The sequence below is a fragment of the Equus przewalskii genome, chromosome 13 (genome assembly GCF_037783145.1).
Source record: "Equus przewalskii isolate Varuska chromosome 13, EquPr2, whole genome shotgun sequence".
Lineage (NCBI taxonomy): Eukaryota > Metazoa > Chordata > Mammalia > Perissodactyla > Equidae > Equus > Equus przewalskii.
In genome coordinates this window covers 77,911,754-77,939,268 of record NC_091843.1, presented here as the reverse complement: position 1 = coordinate 77,939,268, position 27,515 = coordinate 77,911,754, and the positions used below count along the sequence as shown (strand labels likewise).

The window sequence follows — 27,515 nt, the reverse complement described above, 5'->3', positions numbered from 1 at the left end:
GGACCTTGGAGCTTGGGCGGGGCGCTGAGGACTCAGTGCTCCTCGGGACTAGGGCGCCTGGATGGAGAGAAGGGTGGGGAGGGTCTCCAGCAAAGGCAAGGCCCCGCAGAGCGCCGTTCCACCGCCGCCAGGAGTGTGGGCAAGTGCTTGTCTCCTCCTGGCCTCAGTTTCCCCATCTGCTTTAGACGAACTTTAAGGAGGCTTATTCTTTTAAAAGAGATTCTCCCACCCCAGATATCTCTTGTACCCTCCCTCCTTTCCCCCAAAACGCCGTAAGTCTTTTTTTTTTAGGGTTAATCTAAAAAACCCACAAAACTATGCATAAGACAGAATTTACCCGCCCGTGTATTTTTGTTGATGGAAAAACTTTTTTAACTTAAGTTTTATTTCTGCTGATTTTAAAAAATATATAGATCTGGAATGTATTTGGCTTATGAGCTAGGTCGTGTAGTCACCATTTATTTAATAATTTTAAAGCACTAGGAAATGAGCTAAATGCTTTATTTATTTTTCTCGCACGAAGTCTCACAATAACCATGTGAGATAGTTTTTTTCTTTCTCTCTCCCTCCTTTCCTCCTTTTCTTCCAGTCTGAAAACTGTGGTGCAGAGACATTAAATGCCTTTCACAAACGTACGAGGGTGTAAGTGGCAGAGGCGGAGTCTGAACACATCTACTGGACCCCTAATTGGAAGCTCTTAGCAGAGGGCAGCAGGGTTATCAGGTGAGGCCATATTCCTCCAGAATCCTCCAACCTGTGGTTCTTGGTTTCCCATTAAAAGGGAAAGCTGTGGTTAAGAAGCAGGCGTAGAAGCTGTGGGTAGCTAAGATGAGCTGACTTCCAGGACGGGAAGCTTGAAACAGGCTTGCATTTCCACTCCATTCAGTGCTCTTCACAGGCGCGGAGTCAAATCCTGTGTGATGTTAATTCTGGCGCTTTCTATCTCTTCTTGGTCATTCCCTTAGGCCTCTGCCAGAAACTCGAACTGTCCTTGGTGATTCATTTTTAAAATCTGAGGTTAGAATTGTGGAAGACGTAATGGAATGACGTAAAGAGGGAAATCAAGTACCAGGAACAGAGACTATAAAGGAGTTAGTCCCTCGAAGGCTGTTGTTAATAATACCAACAGAGAGAGAAAATTAAGTAACAGTTTAGTGAAATGTCTTGGTTTTTTAATGTTATTAGTTCTGATATGAAGAATCTTTGTATTTGAAGATTTTTTTGTATTTAATGTATCTTTGTATTTTATGTATCTCATTTAAACAAAATGAGATAAAATCATAAAGAGATTCACCCTCTATACATTATGACATGATAATAAAGTAAATTTTAAAGTTTTTAAATAAATGTGTCAAAATATGCCTGCAAAGTGTTCATCTGGGGAGATTATGTACTTATTTGAATAAGGTCACTTCCTACAATATATTTGGATTTTTTTCTTCTCCTCTGCTTCCTCCTTTTTCTTCTCCTTCTTTTTCCTCTCTGCTTCCTCCCTTCCTTTTTGTCCTTGGAATCTATTTCTGAGACACACAAGAAAATGAGCCTCAATAATTTATTATTTTCTTACAATGGATTTTTGAAAAAGAAGAGAAATATGAATATCATCTTCTAATATTCCACTCTGAATACCATTTCCGACTGTTGCAGATATTCAGAACTATACATGCAATCCCAAAGAAGGTCTTCTGTGGTAGCTATTTTCAAGATGTTGCTTTACAGTTACAGTAGATTTACTATGAGGTTAACATTAAATTAAAACAGATGATACCATAATATTAAAAATTAAAATTTAAAGCTACCAATGGGTTGTATTTAGCAGTGCAAACACTTTCAAAATTAAGGAAAGCACAAAGTCTTGTAAGACACAATCAACACTGGACACAGTTACAGCACACACACAAGGACAACGCAATTTCTCATAGCACCAGGGAAAATGCTCATTTGGTTTATAGTCTCACATATTTTATTGCAGCAAGGAAACGTTTATACTTTCATATAAAAATTCTCTAGAACCACTGTTTAGGATGGCTGAAATTTTGAGGGTAAAATAACTTTGTCTGCATGTTTTGAGATTTTCCTGCTTTTCTTCTTCATCAAACAGACTTAGCTCTTTTTTCTTCTAGTCTTTTAGGGTCCTGCTCTTTGCCTTTTAAGGCAATGATTAGATCACGTGATAACATGAATCCTTGCTAATGTATTGATGATTATAAATGTGCTAATGTCCAAATCCTAGGCCACGGTCCCTTCGAGCTTCCCAGTTCAGATATAATTTTTAATGAACATGTTTGGAAGGAACACTCTTGTTTTTATTGTCTGACTTCAAGTGATGGGCGCATAGTTATACTACAGAGGCTCTCTTTTCTAAGGCTGGCCTGCCTTCGTGCTTAAACTCATCAGTGCAATTATAGAGAGATCCCATTAGAGAAAGAACTGAAACATACATCTTAGAACATGAAACTGCTGAGTGAAAAAATGGCAAAGACAGAATTAGAATTTAGACAGTTTGGAAGACCAGTTTCTAACTCTTAGATATTAATTTTAAAAGAGCATCCAATGCCAATTTAAATTGTTGGGCTTGTGTCAGAAAGTAGACTACCCTATCCTGTATTAAAGCCACATTCACCTTTCTGTTTCCAGAACACTTTCCTCATAGCCTTTACAATTGCTGTTCCCTGTGCCAGGAAAACTTTCCCCAGAAATTAACATGGCTTCCTCCTTCTCACTGCATTCTCAGGAAGCATTCCCCGGTAATATCTACTACCCCATCAGTCTTTCTCTGCCACATTCATACTTTAAAAATATATCTACAACATCCCGAAAGGGTGTTGTTTCCATATTTGTTTACACTTTTTTGGGAGTCTTTCCCTTTACTAGAATATCAACTCCAAGAGGTCAGAGACTTTACCACATGCCTTTGCCTTACTCATCACATGACAAGTACTCTGTAAATATTGAATAAATGAGTAAATATGTTTCTCTGTAATGTGGATCATCTTTTGAAAGTCTCTATCATTAGCCATCCTTCACTATAATATCCACAAAAAAGTGCCTGTTCTGGTTTGCTTTTCAAACAACACAACAAAGTTCCTCACCAGAAACTAAAATGGTGTGGGGGAGGGCAGAACCTGGTTTAGAAATTAGCATAGAGGAGTAGCTAGCTAGAAAGAATACTTACTGTACGGGCTGTGTCTCTAGAGGTCAATTTCCTGATGGCGAGCGATCATGTTGCATATAGATTATACAAAATATCAAGAATATATTAGCTGTTGAATACTTGCATTCATTTATTCTTTAATTCAGCAAACATCCATAGGATGGCTTACTCTGTAGTTGGTGCTGTGCATACAAAGACCATTGACATGGTTCCTTCCCTGACAGGGTAGAACGGTATGGTGATAGTCTGCCACCCTTTCGGGCAAAACTACAAAGTCAGAAAAACCTAACTGCAGTGCATCCAGTTCTTTCTCCATTTGCTTTAATTTCGTCCCTTCTTTAGGGCCTTTTGGATCTGACTCCCCTCGTTCCTCCATCATTTGTAGAAGGGTATCTGATAAAATTTCATACTAAAGTGTAAAAGATTTACACTGGCTATATCCTAGAGACATTTACAGTGTATCCAATTAGGAAGTAAAGGAAGAGCTCTCCAATTATGGATTTTCCAAACCAGAAAGGAGAAAGTGGAATTATTTTTAAAGCCAGTGTCCTTGAAATTGATCTACCTAGGAAACTGCTTACTTTGCTTGTTAGCAAACTTTGAGAATCTAACATTGAACAACAGGATTTTTCTGTGAGATCTAATGAGTAAGACTCCACGGATATTTCTAAAACTAGGTAAAAGTTTCCTCGATGCTTTTCACATTTGGAGGGAGAATACTCTCATTGTGCTCCTTTCTTACTTCTCTTCCTCCCTTCCCCCTTTCTTTCCTCCGTCTTCCTTTTCTTCTCACCATCTTCTTCCTGATCCTTCTCCTCTTTCTTCTTCATTCTAGCTCTCTCTCTCCTGGAAATCCAGAAGATACAGGAAATGTTGTAAAAATAGTTGCTTCTGCTAAAATCAACACCCCCTACCACAAAATAGACACATAAACAAAGGGAAATACTATCTGAATGTTTCTGCAACTTACCTGCGGCAAAGATGTATCATGGAGAATTAATAGTTGATTTTTACTAAGGTAATTTGTGCTCATTTAATTAAAAATGTCATATAGACCCTTCATTACGGACAATAAGAGGTGTGGAAACTTACCACTCAAATATATTTAAAACTGTAACTTTGAACCTTGTCTTAGTCATTTTGGGTTGCTATAACAATATACCATAGGCTGGGTGACTTATGAACAACATAAGTCTAAGATCAAGGCAGATTCAGTGTCTGGTGAGGCCCACTTCCTGGTCATTGACTACAGTCTTTTCACTATAACCTCACAAGGCAGAAGGGGTGAGGAAGCTCTCTGGGGTCTCTTTTATAAGAGCATTGATTTCATTCATGAGAATTCTATCCTCACCATCTAATCACCTCCTGAAGACCCCACCTCCAAATTCCATCACATCAAAGATTAGGTTTTAACATACGAATTTTGGGTGGACAGAAATACTCAGTCTGTGGTGGGTCTGTTTCCCTCTTCTTTACATAATAACTCTTTTCCTTTGAGGGTGATATTATGATATGTCTCTTTTGGGAAGATTGGTGACAGTAACTTCTCTGTTCCATTAACACCTTTATCGGCCTTAAAATAGTATCTATAACAGCACTCCTGATGCATTCTATTTTTCAAAACAGGAGTTTGGAGAGAAACAGAATGAAACATCTTTCTGAGCACTGTGGTCAATATTCAGACAATTTCTCCCTCTAATCTGCCAAGCAGACCATTCCTTTATGTTTTCTTTCAAAGTCCTACATGTTGTATACACTAATTGTTTTAAATGTCTGGAAACTTGGGGGTTATAAGAGATTTATTTTATTCAGACTTTGAAAATGAACAAGATGAACAAACTGGGATGGGAGGGAGGTTGGAGAAGAAGAGAGAGAAAGAGAGCTGGAGACGTTCAGGCCAGTGCGACCAGGCAGTCAGGCAATAGCTCGTGAGCTGTAGGTAATTCTGGGCGTCTGTTCAGTTACAGCTCTCTCCATTTGGCCTGACTAGGAAACTAGTTACTAACAACAGCAGGGTCTGTTCTCAGCCTAGGGACTTGAATTATTCATTAGTCAAACGTAAATTACCATTTAGAGGCAGGTGACACACATGTTTTCTCGAACAATTATTATCACTAATCATCATTTTCCACAGTAATCTGTATGCTCTCATTATTAGCCCTTGATTTCTATGTAAATCCTTTTCATAAAACTGCCACAAGATGGAAGTTGTTTTATTGGCTCTCTTTACCTCTTGATATGTTTCTTGGCATTTTTGCACTCCTCATCTGGCACTTGATGGTTGGGTTTTCAGATTAGGCTGACTGTTGACATGCCCAGATAAAACATTCTTTCATTGAGCATATTGCATTTGTAGGGCAGGCCACCTTCTTTCACCTTCTGCCATATTGTACCCATATTTTTTTTTATATCAATTGTCCAAACATTGACTCTCACATTTCCCCCTTTTTGATTTTCTTCGTGCACCACATTTGACACTTTAACTACTTTTACTAGTTGTCCATGCCTTGTCACAAAGACCGAAGCTGACACAGGCTTTGCCTAAACAGTTGCCTTGAATACACATTTGCCATACGGATTTCCCCTTCAAATACTGTAGAACATCTTGGATATTTTTCTGTTTCCCTTTTATTACAGTTATATGGGTTCCAGGACTCAACTACTTGAAAAGAGCTATCATCCTTTGTAACATTTATTTCATGTCTCCTAGATTCAATTTTTAAATGAACTTCAGAAAGAGTTCTTGAAATTAGCTTGTTCATGGCAGCATGGGTGCCTGTCTAGCTCATGAGGGAATGATGGAGATCTGATCACAATTCCATTGGCTTGTAAGGCTCCATCCGCATCTAATATAATACCTAAAATTCTTACCTTTAGAATGAGCCTCGTTACACTGGTGAGGGAAGGGGCAGGTACCCTAGAAAGGGTCAGAGTCTACTTCCCAGCATTTACAGGTTAAAGTCATAGACTCAGACCATCTCATTCAAGTCCTGGCTTCCTGATTTACTGACTGACTATGTGTCAGGTTACTTAACCTCTCTGTGCCTCAATTTTTTCACCTGTGATAAAGGTTTAATGATTGTGCCTACCTCACAAGGTTGTTGTGAGGATTCAGTGAGTTAATACACATAAAGCACTTAGTGTCTGGCATACAGTAAGCACTTGAATAGTTTCAGCTGTGAGTATTGTTATAATAATAATTATTATAGTGGCATGAATTTGTTTCTTGGAACAATAGAGGGTAGCGTCTTGGTGACACAGACACAGGTAGATAGGTTTTTATCCCCAGAAGTTGGGTAAGAATGGCTTGAAGAACAGGCGTTTCCTGTAGAGAGCAGGCCTAGATAGGGACCTCTAAGAGAAATGCTGGGTGGCCCCAACAACATGACGTCATCACTGCCAAAGGCGTTGTGTCTGGCCCTTCGCAAGTGTTCAGGACAAGTATTCTGACTAAGCTTTCCCATGAAGCATTGCCTATTAAAGACCTGGAGGAGAGGGAGGTTTAGTGACTTTTACCTAAAGACATTTTGTGGGCTTAACAGAGCTATACTTTTCATTAGTCCTTTCTGGAACCAATGCTATGATTACACATTCTGTACGGACATCTCCAATTGTTTCCTACGTTAAAAAAATACTGTTTCAGTTTTGAGTTTTACCTTAGGGCTGGTTACACCAGGCTCTTGCCTGCCACATTTTTAATGCATGAAGCCTGTGTTCCATCTCGTCATTTTGGTCAGAAGATGTAACCTCAGTGCTACTACACAGTTTTGATGGTGTCTTTACATAAAACACAATTTTCTTAAACGAGGAACAGAAGCAGCTGCAAGATTAGTGACACCAAGACTGTAAAGTGAGGGTTTTAACTTCATGACCTTTCCAAACGGTTATCTGTGTCATCATACACATGCGTGTGCACACACACACAGACTTCAGAAATATAGGCAGAGGAAAACACAGGATAACATTCTACATTGTTATGGAGCTTCCAGAAACACAAAGCCTAGGGACTCAATATTACATCAATGTAGAGTAGTGTCACAATATCCAGCCGGCCCCTCCTCCTTTTGACATTTCTAAAGAAGAAAAGGGGCTCCTGCTGTTCACCCTGGTGCTGAATGAGAGGAACACACTTATGTGTGCCCAAAGGGATTCACATTGTAAGCTGGGTTAAAATAACTTCTCTGCTTCCACTTGGCAAATTAATTTTTTCCATGTAAAATAAACACAATGGAAAAACATGTCATTCCAGGAGTGCAGCATTTCACAGACCCTTAAATCATCACCATCGTAATCTAAAATTCAATTCTAGCTTGCTGAGTTGAAAAGAGCTGGAAATCACCAGTTAGAAGAGGTATGTAAATACAAAATCTAAACCTAAGAAACAACAATACAGCCATTGATATACAGCAGGTAAGTTTTCCTTAATCTGATTCCTTTGTTTTTGGAAAAATGTTATTCATTTAATTGGAGAAAAAGAAAACTTGTATTTTGCACACTGAGAAGTCTTGATTTTTATAGTTATCATATTTTTTCTTGCATAAATATATGGTATATATTTTATCTTCACCTAGAGATCCACTTTGATGATATTGCTTATGATATAATCCATGTGTCACTACTATTGCCACCGTACAAACCACATGGTTCGATTGGCAGAGGAAAGGAGAAAACCAGCCAAGATGTTTGCTTGGATTCCTGTCCGGTAGGGACTGGTTGGCTTGGCTGTCTGCCACAGCAACAGACGATATTTCTAACTCTTCATGACATTCTCGTTTCAAAATGCCTTGACAATGGGGGCTATACTTTAGAGAAATTATTTTATTTTCCAAAGCACCTAAAATACTGGTGTCCTGCACCCAGGATTTAATAAGTATTTGCTTAGCGAAGGCAAAAACAAAGAGAACATCACAGCCATCTCTCAGTCATGTCCTTTGATCATAAATGACTGACAAGACCATCCTCTTGCTCAGTCCTCATCTTCCTCAATAAAGGAATAATGCATGGACAAAGTCTAAATGAATTGACATACTCAGTTACCTGAGAACTTGGTAAAAGTTATGTAAAACTTTTCGTTATGTTGGTCCTATTTCCTGTATATTTATATACTTTTTAATGGAAGAATAAGAAATTCATCAGTTCACTATTCAAAAACTCCTTAAAATTCACCATTGGAGAATACTGATGTATAGGAAAAAGTCCAAATGAACATACGATGATACGTAATTGCTTCTTCCTCTTATTTTTATTTAACCTTCACATTTATGTGTAGTAACAGTGCACAAAATTATAGGTTATCTAGATAGTTTCTGGTCTTTCAACTTAAGAAAATTGAAGATCCTAACCTGCTTTGACTAAATGTTTTTTAGCTGACTCAAAGATCTCTGGCTTCTTTCTGCTTATAAGTATGAGTTCTTGCTGATATAGCTGACTTACATTACTAAATTAGCTTGAATTCTCTTAGACAAGTCCCCTGAGGGGTCTGAGTACAATAAGATGCAACATACAGGAGACTGGATTTGTAAGTAGAATACACTCCTGATAGCTAAATGATTTGGGTTATGTGTAAAGCGTTAGTGAGGAGAAACATGTTTCTATAGAATTATTCACTATTATGAGTGGAGGGACCATCTCTCACAAAACTATGTAACCCTTAAATACCTGTGTATAATTAAGTTTATTTGGAAATTCTGCATAAATTAACTAGGAATGAGACATTATTAACCACTCAAATAGTGGATATGAGAAATGATCCTAACAATATATCTATACAATTGCAGGACTACAAATAAAACGCAAAAATGTGATAGTATTTCTCCTTGAAATATTCAACTTAACTTCACTTTATTTCTATGCATATAAAAATAAACACTATTGGGCCAGCCTGGTGGCGCAGCGGTTAAGTTCACACCTTCTGCTTCGATGGCCCAGGGTTTGCCAGTTTGGATCCCAGATTCACACCTACACACCACATGTCAAGCTATGTTGTGGCAGGCGTCCCACATATAAAGTAGAGGAAGATGGGCATGGATGTAGCTCAGGGCCAGTCTTCCTCAGTAAAGAAGAGGAGGATTGGCGGCAGATGTTAGCTCAGGGCTAATCTTCCTCAAAAAAATGAATAAATAAACACTATTGTATTAGAAATCATTTGTTTTGAGCATAAATGAAAATATTATGTTAGTGTACTCTTCTTTGGTTGAGTTTAAGTTCTTACATAAGGAGCTTATTGAGCCAGAAAATATTATCATACTTTTTAAATTATTTTTTATTTTTGAGTATAAAATATTTCAAATGTACAGAAAAATGCAAGCAAAATGACAGAAATCTTTAAAACCACCATCCACATCTGAAAGATCATCTTTTTTGCTTCATTTCTCTTTTCTTTTTAAGAAATAAGAAGTTTTAAATTAGCTATTCCTCCATTTTCTAATCCCTTTTCCTCTCCTTTCTTTCCAGAGGTAACCACTCTCTAGAAGTGGCGTCTACTTCTCCTGTGCGTTTTGAAAATCTTTTACTACATATTTATATATCAGGAAATTTGCTTCTTCTTCAAAAATTATGTTTTTAAGATTTTTCCAAGTTGATACATGCAAACTAACTGTACATCAGCAGAGGAAATGAAAAATTGTTGTTTATTCTTAATAGTGTTAGGAATTAAAATGAATAAACTAGATCTGAACATATCAACATATTAAGCTATTTTTAACCAATTTAAAGAACTTAAAATTTATGGACCCAGCGGTTAAGTTTGCACGCTCCACTTTGGCAGCCCAGGGTTCGCCGGTCGGGATCCCGGTGCTGACTTACACACTCCTTGTCAATCCATGATATGGTAGGTGTCCCACATATAAAGTAGAAGTAGATGGGCACGGATGTTAGCTCAGGGCCAGTGTTTCTCAGCAGAAAGAGGAGGATTGGCGGCAGATGTTAGCTCAGGGCTAATCTTCCTAAAAAAAAAAGTTATGGACTAATTTATATTACTCATATCATTTATTCCCTAATACAATAAGTATTTGTTGAGAGTTGATTCTATGCCAGGTACCATTCTAGTAGCTTAGGCTACCACAGTGAACAAGACAGATGAAGGCCCATTTTGGCTAGCTTGCTACCTGGAGCATGGACCAGTTAGGCCAGTACGTGCCAGTTAGGCCAGATTATGGTTCCTGTTAGAGGAAGAAAGAAGTCTGATACCCAGTAATGGTCAGGGTAGAATCCTAAATTTTCAAGATAGGTTTATATAGCCTCTCACCTTTTTCTGATCATTACCCAAGAGTCAGCCAAAAGGAGATGAAACCTTTCTGTAGGCAGCTACATTCAGTGACCAGACTGTCTTACTAATGTGCAAGGAGGTCAAGGGGTGGAGTCAGAAATCTTTTTATGTTGATTTTTCAAAAGGCTCTACAATACCAAATGCCTGTGAATGGTTGGGTGCGTGGAATATCCATTACATACCTCGATCTTTGGCCCATTGTTGAGTGACCTTTGAGACAAAAGGCATGGATTTCAGACTGTGGATAGTCTAGAAAGCTGAAAACATGACATAGTTTGATTTCAAGGGCCACAATAGTGTGCCCAAAGTGAGATGGTTAGCCTGGAACAGCAATATCACAAATTGAAAAAGTGTCATTAGTGGTAAGGCATCAATGGCAGTCTCAAGAGTGGGTCAAAGGGCTAATATAGTCAATTTCTCAGGAACAGTCAATTACAATGCCTGTTGAAGGGTAATGGTTTCCTTTCTTGAAAGACACATGGGCCAACTTTTGGCAGCAGTCACAGTATGGCACACAGTGGTGGCATTTGCACCAGAAACGTATCATCCTTTAATTTGTACCTGGTCCATGATGGTGGATGTGTTGCCATGTGTGATATGATGATGGATCCAGGTGACAATGGCGACTATCTGGAGAGTGCAGGCTTGATCAGCAGCTTGATTCCAGTCAGTCTCATTAGAAAATGGATCCTCAGAAAGGCATCTATCCGAGTGACCCAGATTATCTGATTTATAGCCACAATTTGTTCGCACGGTCTGCTGCCCCCAAAAGGGCTATCTTTATTCTGCCAGTCTGCAGTCTTCCAAGTGCCAGACCAGATGCCTAGGCCATTGACTATAGACCAAGAATCAGGAAAAATATAACATGCCTGGTCCTTAGAAGCATTGTCTAAGGCCAGGATAATGGTTTTCAGTTCAGTTCATTGTAGTGACAGGTCCTTACCACAGTCTTCCAGAGCTGTCATTGAGGCTGGACAGAGCTGCCTATCAGTGGATACTATCAGCTTTTAGCTTAGTCAAATCATCAGTGAGCTAGGCCCAAATATTTCGGGAAAGCTCTGTGAAGAGAGCCTCACTGAGCTATTGGTTTTCCTTCATGTGGAGGTGTAGGGGAGAAGGAGGTCCCCAAAGGGGTAGCTGCCACTTTTCCATGTAACGCCAAAATGCTGCTGGGGCCAGTCTGACTGCACTTTTGAATATACCGTTTCCATTTGACTAGTGGGACCTGTTTGGCATTCCTACCTTGTTAGTCATCAAGCTAGAGTTGACTCACCCTAAAATGGGGGATGGCAGGCTGGAGAGTCACAAAGCTTCCACGAGTCAGGTATTTAGTTTCAACAAGAGCTTAGTAGCAGATTAATAGCTTCCTCTTTTCAAAAGGGATGTATTTACTGACTGTCAGGCAGGTGATGGTGTTGTCCTGGGAAATGACCTCTCTGAGTACCTGGCAGCTGTGAAGTCTTTAAGTAAACTTGTGAGTTCTTTTCTCTTACTAGGATTTTTATTGTTCTTGACCACCCTAATGGGATGGTAAACGCAACCATCACTGTGTGGGACCTGTCTATCATTTATGGGAAGGGCAGGCATGTAACACATTGATTCCATTATATCAGCAGATGTGGAAGCCACAACAACAGTACATAGTATCAGCCTAAAGACCCTGCCCGTAAAGTCGCTTTAGCTGATCTTCTCTGTTATGAACCTTGCTCAAACTCTGTCAGTTGAATTCAGATGCAATTTTTCCCTATGGGAACACAGACCAAATAGTCTAACACATGTATGTCAGAGGGTACAGTGACAGTCACCAGGAGGTCAAGGGTCAAGCTATTCCCTGGCTGAGAGTGCAGCATGGCAGGGGAGGCTAGCAAATTGGCATTGGTGGGGATAGGGGAGGAAATGCAATTGTTTTTGTTCCCTACTCTGATTCTAGGGTTGATAGTGTTGATCTCTTAGCACCGGTGCTGCTTCTTTCTCTGCATATTTTCAGAATCTGCAAAGTGCCTACATCCAGGGGCTCCTTTCTTTCTACCCCTGTGTATGCCACTGCCTTTTGTCCTGCAATCTTCCAGCCTCCCAGCATCTGGTGCCTCATTCCTGTGGCTGGCCAAGCCTGGCTGTGGCAGAGGTCAGGTTCACCAGCATGGCTGGCTCTGCACAATCTGGCAAAGCTTTGCATTCATTTTGCTTTTGAGAGACTTGCCTGCTCATGGCTCAACCAAACAAACTTCTAATGTTTTCACTTCACCCAAAGGTCTATATCTATTAGCAAAGTCCCCTTTTTTTGACATCATTTATTTCAGCTGTAAGGATTCCCTGACTCAGTAGCCAGCACCACATTGTCTTTCATCTGGGGTCACTGAGCTTGCTGCCCCCTTGTCGTGATAATGTCCCTTTCTCCAGCCATTGAAGGAGAGTGAGCAAACAAGGAAAACACCATTTTTGTAGCTTGTTTCACTCTTACCGTTCAGTGCTTAGCCTCACTGGCCTCAGTAACAGGTACAACAGTGGGTAATCCTTACCCTCTCTCCCATCTACCACTAGGGCAAGAACATTAACTACTGGTTTCCAGGGAGACTTTTCATATCATTGAATGCAAACTGTGGGGCGCTTGTCCTTTTTCTTTTAAAAGCTCATGTGTTTGCCACCATCCTATTCCCCTTGCCAAAATTTACAAGCTAATAAGTTAGCTTGTTACTATTTCATGGATGCTGGCAGAAGACCTGAGATTCTTGGGTCAGAAACAAAGGATTTTATTACTCATGGCCCAGCAAGCAGCAGGAGCATCAACATATTTGTGTTGATTACCCTTGTCCACAGTCTGATGGGAGTGGTGTGCTGGGAGTAGGGTGATATGACCTAGATGGACGGTTTGTGGGTTTGTGTTGTAGCTGACGAACACTGAGCTTGGGGAGTCCACCACTTTTATAGCAAGTAGGAAGAAGCCCACTCTGTCTCAGAGGGAGATATTACCTCATCTCTGAGTTGCTTGTTGCAAACACAACCCTGAGAAATGGTTTGGGTAAAGAGTAGTCTGGTCTTACATTCCTGGCAAACCCAACAAGATGTGCATAATTGTGAGAGGTCCATGGAGGACTGTCTCCCAACAATAATTACTCATAATTATTTCATTTTCCAATATTTCTGAAAACATTTCTTAATCCAAAATAAATTACATCATATTCCTAAGGACTTAAGATATCACCTCTTACATAATAAAAATAGCATAAGCCCATGACTGGAGACTTTTTAATCTCTGTGGTGGCTCATACCAAGATGACTCTTGGTGGGTTCGTGTTTCTGCGGGCCCCTTGCTTGCTCACCTTTTTTACACATGTGCATCTTTACATTCTCTTCTTCAGTGTGAAGAAACATTGGGAGGTAATACAAGAATCACTCTCTGATGTTACCCAGGAAAACTAGAGCAGGAAGCTGGTGATCTTATAATTTAGGTCCAAACACCTTCTTTGCAGAATGAGGTTTTCTGATGCTCTTTCTGCCTGCCCTCCAAGACTGGCCGCCTGGGTGTGCATGGCCTTGTGGTGCTGCAGACCAAGGAGGGGAGCGAATAGTTTGCTCTCATAGTGCTTGTGTGCTGAGACAGATATCCACGTAGACAAAATCAAGGCCTGTTTTCTGCTGTTTCATCTATCTGATTCATGTTCATGAACTATATATATATTGTTTATATGTGTGTAGATGTGTGTGTGTAAATGCTGAATGTTAATCAGAGTTATATACTTATATACATTGTATTTGGTTAAATGCATGACAACAAATAGTCCCTAAAACTTTATGAAAAATATTTTATGTTTTAATGTTTTGGGATCCTTCTTTCCTAATAATTAAGAGAGGAATGCAATGTCCCTCCACTGGTAGCTTGAGTACTGAAGCAGATAGGCTGGCACTTAATTTCACTAAGTGCACCTCAACATGCACCTGGGCCTTTCATTTTCATTCGTGTTGTCCTTTATTTAACCCTCAAGGGATGGGTAGATGGATGATCAATTTTATCAGAGAGTGGTTTAATATTACTGGTTGCATTGACTATTGCTTTTGGTTCTGCACATGTTGTAGTTCATACAGTTTCCCTGGGGGGAAAACAAATGAACTCTCTTTGTGGACAGTGTAGAGACAGAAGATAAACATTCTAGTTTTCTTATTCTCTTTTCTCTTTATTATATTAAGCCTGTAAGAATATAGAATAAGAGCCTTCACAGCAAAAATGTCAAGTCATTTAATATTCCAGAATACATAATGCCTTCATCCTCAAAGTAGTCAATTTATTTGATGTGCATTGTTAAATTACATCATCAGTCTCAATGTAATCATATTAATTTACCTCTCCTACTTCAGAATTTGTAATTATTTGATCAGTATTGAACTGGAGTTTACCTCCTTTTATCTATGAATATTGTGAATATTTGTCAACATATATTGTGCGGGAGTATTTAACAGAGAAGTATTTAGCAGAATGAATAATTTTGAGCAGCTTGTCTTGATTGGAATCAAGGCTCGATGGAAGTATGAGCATCGTCTGTACTGATGTAGGTCCTTCTACGTCTCAACAGGCTGCCCATGGAGTCACAGGACTAGTATTCATTCTTATTAATATTCTGAATACGAGATTACTCTTCATATAAGTATTTTTTAAAGCAAAATTTACACAGATCTGAAATGTACAGTTAGATAATTTTGGCAAAGTATCCCAGTCAAGGTGCAGAACATTTCTATCACCCCAGAAAATCCCTTTGTCAACTCTTCCAGTCAACACCAACTCCTGACAGCCAACCACTGTTCTGTTTCTGGCACCATAAATGGGTTCCACCTCTTCTTGGATTGCAAGAACAGTATGGAAGTCCACACTGTATAAATGAAATTACATAGTATATTCTTCTTTTGTGCTTCTTTCACTCAATGTAACCTTTGCATACATTTTAATGAGTGATGTTTTGATAATTATTATCACAATTAGAATCAACATTGGTTATATTCTAGTTTATCTAATAACTAGTCCCATATAATTTTCTAAATGCAGAAGTTCAATGCATCCTGTCTCATATTTCTTTTTTTATAAGAACAGCTTTTATTTATTTATTTTTATTTATTTTTTTTGAGGAAGATCAGCCCTGAGCTAACATCTGTGCCCATCTTCCTCTACTTTATATGTGGGACGCCTGCCACAGCATGGCTTGATGAGCCATGCCATGTCCGCACCTGGGATCCGAACCGGTGGACCCCAGGCCGCCAAAGTGGAATGTGCGCACTTAGCTGCTGCACCACCGGGCCAGCCCCATCATATTTCTTGATTTTATATGTCACAGTAACATTCTCTTCTGTTCTCAGATTTTACAAAATGTATTGTTAGAGACAGGAGGAAAACTGGGCTTTATCAAGGTAGGTGAACTCTCAAGTGCTGTTGTATATGTTCTCATTGTGTTGTCAGTATCTTTAAAGAGGGTTCTGGAGAGAATGCATTGTTTAGAAGAAGCCTTTTTTTTTTTTTATGGTGAGGAAGATTGGCCCTGAGCTAACATCTGTCCCAATATTCCCTATTTTGTATGTAGGATGCTGCCACAGCATGGCTTGACAAGTAGTGTGTAGGTGTGTGCCTGAGATGTGAACCCATGAACCTGGGGCTGCTGGAGCAAAGCATACGAACTTAACCACTATGCCACTGGGCCAGCCCCCAAATAAACCTTTTTTGTGAGTTCTTCATTAATTGAACTCGAAGGGAAAACACCATCACCAAGAGTTTAGGGGGGAAAGTGGTGGCAAGTATTATCTTTTATAGTCAGTAGAACACAGAAGTAAAGAATATGTTTTTTTGATTTGACCAAATAATTTCTTTAACATGTTTTAATGGTAGGATTTTGTGGTAGAATTCCTTGTCTATCACTTCTACTATTAACCTAACCATTTGCTGAATTTTGACAATTCCATCTCTTCTAAATCTTGCGTTTAATTGCTTAAACCCTAGACTTCTTAGCTTGCAATTATATAATCAGATCATCCCAACCAACTCTTCAGGTGTGGTCTCTTACTGCTCCCCTACTGTGGGTTTGAAGCCTCAGGGGCTGCCCTGGGTGAAATCTGAAATAGACCTCCACACACGGAGGGCAAGGGGAGACTGAAGAAAGAGGCAGATCCCTCCAGATTGGGAGGTGGCAGGTTTAATAAGCCAGGGAACTTACACACGAGGCTTGCTTTGGGCGGCTGAAGGACACGTAGATCTCTGCACCCATCTGCCAGAATCTTAGAAGTTTACACAGAGGTCTTAACTGAGTTCAGTCACATAATGTATGGATGGTCTCAACAACACTGCTCTCTCTCAAGGCCACATCCTTGAAAATGGCTCCAACTGTGGGAATGGTGGGCAGAACGTACATTCCAAGGAGCGGGGTGGTGGGGAGGAGCCTCCCATTGTCTGGGGCCAGCTCAAGGGTCAACATCAAAGGTCATGTCCTCTCGATGACCTTCTCCAACACCTATACATGGCTATACTTTATCTAAACAGGATGGTCCACCATTCCTGCAAATCTCTCTCACTTTCCCATCTCTGTTCTTTGTACCTACTATTTCCTCCTGTGGAATGCCCTCGTCCAGGACTGGAGTCATAATTTGTGGGGCTCAGTGCAAAATGAAGATGTCCTTTTTCAAAAAGCAGGGAAAAGTGCTGTTAAAGGTACTAAAATTAAAGCTTTCCACTTTTTTCTCTGTATTTCCTCTGCTCACATGCATGCTCCTATTGTCCTATTGGACTTCCCTTACGAAACACAAGCTCAGAGATAACATTGAGAATATCGAGACGGTGACAGCAGAGCACAAAACTCAATGCAGGGCCGTGTGTGACTGCAGAGTTTGAACGCCCACAAATCAGCCTTGTCCTCATCTGTCTGGGCTTTTCTTCACCCTACCCATCCTCCAAAGACAAGTCAAAGGCTGCCTCTGCTGGGCAGATGATGAAATGTGCATGCTCAGGGCCTCTGCTCTGCCCTGCCCCAAAGGTGGCCAAAGTAGTTCCCTCCTGGCCCTTCACGGAAGTCTCTGAGAACACTTCCTATTTCCTATTAGTCTTTTAATCTCCTATTAGCTTATGAGGTTCTTAAGAGCAAGGGCCACAACATTTTCATTCATTCTAGAATCCATCACATAAGTTACACGTAATGATTGCTTAATAAATGTTTACTGAAAAAGAATAAAGAGAACAAAGAGAAAAGCACCGCTATTTTGAAGCCACATGTAACCCTTCTCCAAGCTGCATTCCTTTCTTCATTAGAGCAGGATTCACCGCGAATGCAAAAGTCCAAGTTCTCCAGGTGGTTGGCCAGAGCTTTCCTGTTTTCCTTTTCAGATCCTAAATTAGTATTTACCTTGATCTTTCTAAGGATATTCCCTTTAGAAATTATAATGGTGGTAATGAATATATTTTATAGTTTCTAAAATTGTATGAATTCACTATTTTCTCAAATATTTAGATATTAAGGCCATGCTTTCAATCTTTTTTGGTTAAGGAAACTATTTTGATGAAGAAAACAGAAATAAATCTGCAAATGTGCTTTCTACACATATTAGTTCAAAAAATAATTTAACATTGCATGATAGTGCCTTCACAAAGACTTTTGGAAAATTCTGTGTATTTAAGCAAGTTATAAAGAATAAAGAAGCTGAACCACCTGACAAGAACCTTGAACTTCCCACACTGGCTGAATACACATATCACCCCAAGAACAGTGATCCTCACCCCAAAACACAAATGCCCCTTTTTGAGAATTTTGAGTTGAAAACTGAGGAAGCTCACTTGCGTTTGTGGGAGAAGCTGCTTTTACAAAACATGATAACGTGGAATAAATTTAAACAGCAAAACATTAAAAAAAATGCACCACAGACACTGCATCACTAAGAAAGCCAGTAACTTTACTGAATTGTCTGCAAAATACAAATTATACCTTATTTCCAGCAGGAGAAACTTCTGAAAATTTCCCACTTTTATTCACTACAGACAGCTGAATTAAGTCCCTTGAGATACACAGATGTGGTTTAACTTAGTTATAACATCTTGTCATCTAGTGGCGACAAAGTCCAGCTTATGCCGCTGTGAGCCTCTATTTGAATATTTGTTGCGAATGCTTGTATGCCCTCATTTACAAGCTATTTTAATTACTGTCATTTCATGGAAACAAGTCCCCAGAAAAAGAAAAAGAAGAAAAATGATACAGCGAACCATCTGAAGCAATCCAAGTCCTACGCCTGCAGTGACCCAGGTCGACTTTGCTCGGAGAGAACACTGGTCCTGCCTTCAAACCACAACAGAATCCATCGCTTAGCTGACCTCTCTGAATTAAACTGAGGTATGAATCAATTTGAGGTATGAATAGGGAAGGCAAAATGCAATACCCGATTATGAAAATAAACCAAAATGGACAAATTTAATGGAGAAGATATGTGGCTTGCATTGCTCCACATCTTTGGTTGAAACATATTAAGAAAAGCCTTTAATTACATCTGTAGTCTGAAGCATTCTAACAGACACCAGTATTCCATCAATCTTCAAAAGATCTGTAGTGGCAGGAAATTAACGCCATATAAGTGACGACATCACAGCAGATGGCACAAACGGGAACAGACGAAGTATGCCACGCTTAGGCAACAGCCTTTATTGAGGGTTCAAGTGGCTGCTGCTTCTTTAAAAAAAAAATTCTTTTTTAAAGAAAGAAATATAAAGCATTTACTCTCTGGCAAAACAAACAAAAGGATCAAGGAGGCAAAAAATGCTATCTCTCTAAGTTAAAAGATGGGCATTTAAGAAAGACAAATACATCAAAGTGTGAGAGGGCAGACATTCTTTTAAGAAGTGTATTAGAATTTTTTTTTAATTCTCACTTTAGTTAACCTTAAAATGATCTGAGGATGACAGGTATTTTCATATTCATCATTATAAAACGCTAAATTCCACCTTTGGGAAAAAATAAGCCATTTTACTAAAAAACACAATTTTAAAAAAGGTTGAAATGAACAGCCTTCCACGCACCAATGCATACGATATGCAGGTTGTGCAGCTTGCGTATATTGCATCAGTGTTACCAGTATTTAAGCTTAATATTACCAAAAATCTTTTAAAATAGGACTAGCTATAACAATACGTGTAGCTGTGTAAAATGCCATTTATGGTTCTTTTACTTGCAATGAAGAATGTTGCCTAAAATGTTACTCTAGGGTGAGTTACATAAAATGCTACTCCCTCAGGGCTCTGCCCTAAACTCCGGAATACAAAGGATTTACGGTGATAAAAACCCAAAACCATACTAGCTTTGTAAATACAATAAATGGTAAATTACAGATAAGGTCTAAGGGTAAAGATAGACAGCGATAGTTTACAGAAAGTGACTCATCACAATCAAAATTGTGCTTCTTCTCGTTAAATCATCTCTAAAAAATTCTCAGATTATCCCTTCACTATCTTGCCACCACTTGATATGAATTCGGTAGTGGGAACAAGAGATGACTGGCATCCATTTTCAAGTGATTTTGTTCTTTTCATGTTCTTAAAAAACTATTGTCAGAACTGCTATAAATAGCCAAGGCTTCTGCTGGTACTTTAGCTTACTTCATCTTCAGCATTAGAAATTCACTTTTTCTTTGTTGCTGAGGCAAATTGCAGGTAAAAAATTAATATGGCTATTTTTTCATATTTTTCACATAATGACCCTTTCCCACCCACTAGTAAGTTTCTACTGATATTGATAAAGTGTTTTGAAATGACAAAGGACATTTGTGACATGTTTGCATATTTTACACATCTCAAGTTAAAAGGATGGGTTGTAAGGATGGGATCAAGTCTATGGTGAGAAAAATGATTTTCTTAGTTTCCCCCCACATGTGCAAATGTGTGTGTGCGTGTGTGTATTTTCAGGGATGGTTTTCTGTTTTTCCTCTGCATAAATGTTTTCCTTTCATGTTCCATGGACACCTTGAGAAGTGGGATATATGAAATGGCTGATAGATTTTTGTTTGTTTGCTTTTAGTATATAAAACGTTAGTACAAGGCAGGCTAGCATCCTATATGGATACAACCAAAGGTGCATTGTGGTCTAATTGTGAATTTCAGATCAAGTTAAGAAAAATAAAGCCTAGTTAAGTAAGGTATCTTGGCTTTTGCCACCCAGCGGCAGCCTTTTACAATGAGAAACACAAAGCAACTATGCATAAAAGAAAAAAATAGATAAGAAATGCCCTACACATGGTATTGCAGTGTCGATCTTAACTATGTCTTCTTTGCTGTGTATGTCAATGCATATGGTTGGAGATGAATCGACAGATGTTCACATTCCAAGAGAAGGAAAATCATTCCTAGACTGAAATCTCTTTTAAACAATATATATCAACTTTTTTTTTATGGCACTCACTTTTTTAAAGGGTCTGAAAATTAATCCCTTACAGACAAATATTAGACAAGAGTCATCATTATTTCTTGAAAAATTAAAAAAAAAAGGGACATAGAGAGGTTCTTTAATGGGATTTCTTGAAATGGCTATTAAATCTCTTTATTGAAGAAAAAAATAGATGACATACATGCTTTAGGCAGAAGTGACATTTGGGGGTCCTGACACACCAGGATTGTTCAACAGTCCTATGTTGCTGACAAGATTGTTGAGGGTCAGTTAAAATAATGAGCAACGGATGACAAAGCAACTATCCCTTTACTGCTTCCTTCTCGTCTAGCACCCCATCTTTCACATTTTTCTTCTGTGGGAATTTATAACTTATGCATCGAGTAAACTCCATATCACTTGTTTCTAGGGCCATATTTGCAGGACATGTGCCCCAATACAGCTTCTCCATTCTGGGCATAGCTCTAAAAAGCATATCAAATTCTAGGCTGAAAATCAACCAGATAATTGAGGATACGGGCAAGTCAGGGGATGCACTTACTGAATTCCAAGATGCATGGTGAAATGGTGAGATCAGAAAGGGGCCCTGCATTTGATAAGAATGCAAAAACAAAAACAAAAAGGAACGTGAAAGAAACTAATCAGTATATACAATGGATGTCAGTTGACCCAATAGATTACGAATGTATTAAAAACAATTTAGGGTGTCGCAATGTGATATGTTCTAATCCCACAGGTTATCCTTTTGAGAGCTGACCTTGAACTTATAAAATGTATGCAGAGTAAAAGAAAACAGAAAGAAAATAGTTACTCAAATGTGCAACTGCACAAATATACCCCCCTCCCACTATTAAGATAACAAAACTTCTGCTATTACCATAATATTATATATATTAGAAAGCTATACACAAGCATGTTAATTTCACAGATTTTTTAAAAGATTCTTAATATTTTATATAATTAGAAATACACATTTCAAAAACAAAACTTCTACAAAGAGAAAACAGTTATCTTGGTTAGCAAAGCACGGAGTTCTTCATGGCTTAGGGTAGTGCTTTCTATACAAAAAGTCCTTTTTGGTTTTTTACAGGACTGTTTAAAATATTAGCGAAGCTTATCAAGGGGGAAAAAAACACATTTTGGCTTAAGTAAACTACAAAAAGCCACAAATGCTTTGCAAACTCTGTCTTACCTTTTATATGAAAATAAGCAAAATGTAATGTACATATTTTTATATTTTTATTTAATAAGAGATGCAGACCCAGATTTATTTATTTATTTAATTAAATACGTTAGCCCTCAAACTCCACATTTTTTAAAATAGGTATGGTCCTCTTTTAATGGTTGTTGATCCTTTTTAATGAGTGCCATACGCCAATGATATGCCTGCAGGTTTGTGAGCGTTCTCAGGATGTTGGTGACCTGGTGTGTTCCTAACATTTACCAATGGCCACCCTTTGCCGGGTCTGTCCAAAACATCTATACATTTTTCTATATGTTGCATAACAGCTGCTCTCTCTTTCAGTAAAGATCTGCCGCTTTTGGCAAATGTTTCCTTTTGTCTATTTACATGTAAATAACGTTGAACCTGCAACATGACACTATCTATTGTAACATACATTTTGCAAAGGAGCACAACAGTGAAAAGAAGTTAGCCTTAAAATCTATTTTGTACAAGTGTTCTGTTGTACAACTCAAGTGCTAAGCTTATCTCAGCATTTCTGTTTATCTTTATACTGTATCACTGAGGCAATTTAAAAGTACTTTTACAAAACAGAGTACCTGACTTTTTTTTTTCCACACACAGCACATATAATGCATATCGACCCCCCTTCCCCATTAAGGTATAGCACACACACACACTGCAAGAAAAAAAAACTATTAAGTAATAATCTGATCATGTTGCCCATCCTTCAGAGAGTCGCATGCGCTTGACTGAGGGGCTTTCCCTTTCGTCCGGCGAAGGTCTGGTGAGTCCAATGGGGGAGTGGAATTCGTTCCGGTGATCCTCTCGGTCGCTCCCGTCGTACGAACTGCTACAGCTGCTCAAGCTGTCAACAGGAGATCTCCCCGCCTCGTGGCGCGTGTGTTGTGGGTATCTCGAAGGGGTGGTGGTACGGTCTCTAGGAGGAGAAACAGGTTCTGACTTGATGTTGAGGCTTTGAGTAGAAGGCAGGGAGAGATTTGAACTCTGAGATAAATGAGTGCTAGTGCAAGCTCTGTAGGAGGAAAGGAAACCCAGTTACAGATGGAGGAGGCCTGGAGCCCCCAGGAACTCACAATTACATAAAACATCAGCTTAAAGACTCGCATAGACACCAGAGCATGCCCAGAGCGGGGAGAGCGTGCTGGGAAGCACTTCAGGGCATCACCCTCTCAGAGCGATTTAGGATGCCTTTCTTGGTTTGCTGGTAGCAATTACAGTATTTAACTGGTCCAGGCCTCATGAATAATACCTCTAGCCTCTAACAAGCTCCCTAAACGGATAGGTTACCGATTCAGAAAGGTTGAACAAGACATGCTGGAAAAAGCGTTTTCTGTGTCCATGGAATTTCTCCCTAGACTAGATTCGAAATATAATCCAAGACTAAAGATACAGTGTTTAGCTTTTGAATTAGACTTCTTTGATTTACTAATGCCTGTGTTTGAAAACTACTGTGAAAAGTTTATTATGGATATAAATTTTTCCCTCAATTTAACAAACACATACACGTTAAATTGCATAGTCTTCAGAGAAAGTAAAGAGAGTTCGAATTTCAAATGAATAGGATCCATAAAGTGCTACATATAATCATATCTGATGAAAAGCTGGGGAGAGGGGAAAGAAAGGGAAGGAGGAGGGAGGTTGAAAATTATGTGCAGAAATTAAAAGTCTCGGCTTAAAAACACTTAGACTTCCTATTCCACTAAAACTGTTGAATGATTAGACTTTCTCTATCCTTTCAAGTTACACGAGATGAAAATCTGTCTATTTTCCACAATTACCTCACCTTTACTATTGCTAGTCTCTCCCTGCTGTGGCCCTCTGGATACCCTCTCCTCTTGTTTACAACTGCCATTACTTGTTGAATCTGGATTTGCCTAAGGAAAGGTTGTTGCCAAGAAGGATCTAGTGTGATTTTACTGTGTATATAACCGCTAATCCTCATTTATTCCAGGAGAGCATAACTTGCCCTTCTTCTGAAATGTGGGAGAATTTAGATACTTGAAATTCTGGAGGGAAAAGCTTTAAGCTCTTCAGTGTAGATAAACAATCACAATGACTTTGATCAGGATAAACCATAGTAACATTGCTGATATCAATTTTAAGATGTTTGTGCCGTTCTTACATTCTGATTGCACTAACATGCATGGCTAGAGTCAGCATTACTTTGCCCATATGGGTCAAGAAAGTACAGAAATCTCTTTAACTGAGGAAGAGTCACAGTAAAGAATGATCCGTACAGACACACCCATTTTAAACAAAGGAGAGCAAGTCCACCTACTTGCGTATGTGATTATGTTAGTTTCGAATGGGGAGAATTGGACGGCATTAAAAATGTCCTTATCAGCAGCGAGAAAATGGGTATATGTTTCAGAGGAAAAGGTGGAGTAACTTGGGGCTGACGTTTTGGGAGATGTAATTCAGGCTCGAGATGTATAGAGATATAAAATTAGTCAGAAATGAGCTTATCTTTGAGTGATGTTTTATGCAAAAGCACCACCTACTGGCAAAGAATTACTTTCCTTCTCTTATTAATAGATGAGCTAACGTCGAGAATAACATAGAGGAGAATTATGTCTTTCCCGGATAAGCCTTTCTTTCTCTGGCTTTTACGATCTTATAGAATGGAAGCAGTCTTAGCACTTATATTAAGATACTACATTGAGTGTATAGAATTTTCAGTCACTAGCTTAGACCTGTAGTTATTTATTTGTAGTTTTTATTTTACAGTCTACACTAGTAAACTAATTTTCTAAGACTTCTAATTAAATAATCTTTAAATCAAGAAGATGTTAAAATGGGGAGGGGACACCTGTATTTAAAAAAGATCCATAATGGTGGACTATTTTATCTTGGTTCAAAGTTACTTAATGATTCATTCTGATGTCCAAGGAAGTCATCTTTTGATTTCTGGAAGGAAGAATTTTCCTGGCTCTGGATAAGAAAGACTGTTTCACTAAGATTTAATTAAATGCTTCTACTAATGAATCACACAATTGTTTAATAACCAATGTCAATTAGGAGTCTGAAAATAAAGTGGCATATCAATAAATACTTTTGCCTGCCCTTAGACATTTACACTGTCTTCACAGGCAGGGTGACATGGAAAATTTGAAAAAATATTTGGTGAGTTGGAGCAGAATAAGCAGTTAATTTGGATAAGTTTAGCAAAAAGTAACAAAATCAACATTCTGTTTCTTTATTACAGCTTTGGAAGGGGCATTATCTCCTTGTTTGCGTATCTCCCAATGTCAACTGGCTGGTACAGGTCTTACTCCATCTCTTCCCCACAAAAGCTAAAACACCTACTGGTTATCCCTTCCTTTAAACAAACAGGTTGGTCGCTAAGTTTATCTTTTGGTGGCATTTCATTTGACACTGAAAGCATATATGAAGCATTTTGAGTAGTTCTGGGAACACTAAATCCACAGTAAGGAAATGTAAGTAATATTTTAGATTCAGCTTCATTATACTGTGGTATAGGATTCAAAGTAGAATGAAATTTAGTTGGCTAGTCTCTGTTATCAAAGAAATATTTTCTTGAAAAGAAAAAGGAGCACTAAAAGTCTCTTAGCTGTATATATGCTAGATTCAGATGTAAGCATGTCGGTCTACTCGTTCTTGAGAATGAAATCTTTGTAGACACAGAGAATTGTGAAATACTTCATATGTGTGGGTGATAAAGAGGTGGGTGGGGAGACAGAAGCCAGATATGCGAGTTGCCCACAGCAAATCCTGCTGCAGGTTTTAATCTACTACAGATGTCTTCCAACTGGGAAACACCTACCCTGCTGTATAATTGTTCAGAAATGAAATGTGACTGGGTAGTTTTATTCACATTTCTTCCTGCCTCCGCCTGGAAATTAGACTATCGAACTATATTTAACCTAACCTTTTAGAAGTCATCTTTACTTAAAGTTATCTCTCTCAGTATGTACTGAACACCCACATCAACAAAAATGATGTACATAAATGCTTCCAGAAAACAGCTTGCCCTTTTTTGTGGTGGTAGGAGTAAAACATCAAAAAATTTGAGGGTCAATTCCTCAAATATTAGTATTCAAATGACTTTCACTAACTTTTGATGGCAAGTTCCTTCTGCCGGTCATCTCTGCTCCCTACATCAAATCAGTTTATGCTGTTTATCTAACTTGATTAGATAAGATCAGATACTAGATAGTGTTAAGAGGACAGCTTTGAAGACTTAAAGGTATTTCCATGAACAAAATACAAAGAGCTCTTTTATACGTTTTTAATTTGAGAAAGAATTGTAGTGACCCTCTTGGGTTGCTGGAAATACAGTAGTCCCCCTTATCCCCCGTTTCGCTTTCCATGGTTTTAGTTACACGTGGTCAAACTCTGTCCAAAAATATTAAATGGAAAATTCCAGAAATACACAATTCATAAGTTTTAAATTGCATGCCATCTGAGTAGCATGATGAAATCTTGCACCATCTGGCTTTGTCTTGCCCCAGATGTGGATCATCCCTTTGTCCAGTGTTTCCACGCTGTATATGCTACTCGCTCTACTGGCCATTAGTCACTTAGTAGCCATCTCCGCAATCAGATCAACTGCTGTGGTATCACAGTGCTTGTGTTCAAGGAACCCTTATTTTATTTAATAATGGCCCAAAAGCTCAAGAGTAGTGATGCTGGCAATTCAGAGGTGCCAAAGAGAAGTTATTGTTGTTAGTTTCTTACTGTGCCTAATTGATAAATTACACTTTATTATAGGTATGTATGTATAGGAAAAAACATAGTATATATGGGGTTTGGTACCATCCTCAGTTTCAGGCATCCACTGGGGGTGGTGGAACATATCCCCCACGGATAAGGGGGACTACTATATCTACTTTGGTGGAACTGAAATATATTTTACTCTGCTGTTTTTCTTTTACGTGGGCCCTGAGCTAACATCTGTTGTCAATCTTCCTCTTTTTTTTCTCCCCAAAGCCCCAGTACATAGTTGTATATCCTAGTTGTAGGTCATTCTAATTCCTTTATGTGGGATGCCCCCACAGCATGGCTTGATGAGCGGTTTGTAGGTCCATGCACAGCATCAGAACCAGCAAACCCTGGGCCAGCGAAGCAGAGGACAGAAACTTAACCACTTGGCCATGGGGCCAGGCCCTACTCTGCTTTGAACACTGCATTTCTCCAAAAGAATGTGAATCCACCACACAAGTATATGAGGCTACTTTGACTTGGAAAAATATTGATTTTAAAAATTGATTTACACTATAAGGAATTTAGGCAGCTGGTACTACTTATTTTACATAAATATTACAACTTGGGATTTTTAAAAAACGGTTTAAGATTTAATTGTGCGAACATGGGCCAATCCATTTGAGGCAACCTTTGAAAACTACTGTGTTTGTGTGAGAGAGAGAGGGAGAGAAAGAAAGAGAGAGAGGAAAGAAGGAAGGAAGGAAGGAAAGGAGGAAAGAAGGAAGGCAGGCCACAATTAGAATGACTGGAAGGGGTATCTATTTGAGGGATAAG

General features: G+C 38.9%; 1 protein-coding gene across 50 annotated transcripts in view; it reads right to left on the bottom strand.

Annotated features, from left to right (window-relative positions):
* Nucleotides 1–18,314: 18,314 nt before the first annotated feature.
* The window catches only part of MEF2C (myocyte enhancer factor 2C), a 164,543-nt gene continuing 155,342 nt past the window's right edge, over nt 18,315–27,515 (bottom strand). For 34 of the 50 annotated variants that reach the window (XM_070569732.1, XM_070569730.1, XM_070569731.1 and 31 more), the window contains one exon: nt 18,315–23,028. In XM_070569732.1, coding sequence (XP_070425833.1) covers nt 22,707–23,028 — 322 coding nt within the window. In that variant the 3' untranslated portion in view covers nt 18,315–22,706. The remainder of the gene's footprint in view (nt 23,029–27,515) is intronic. The other 16 variants (XM_070569748.1, XM_070569746.1, XM_070569747.1 and 13 more) reach the window with 2 other exon arrangements.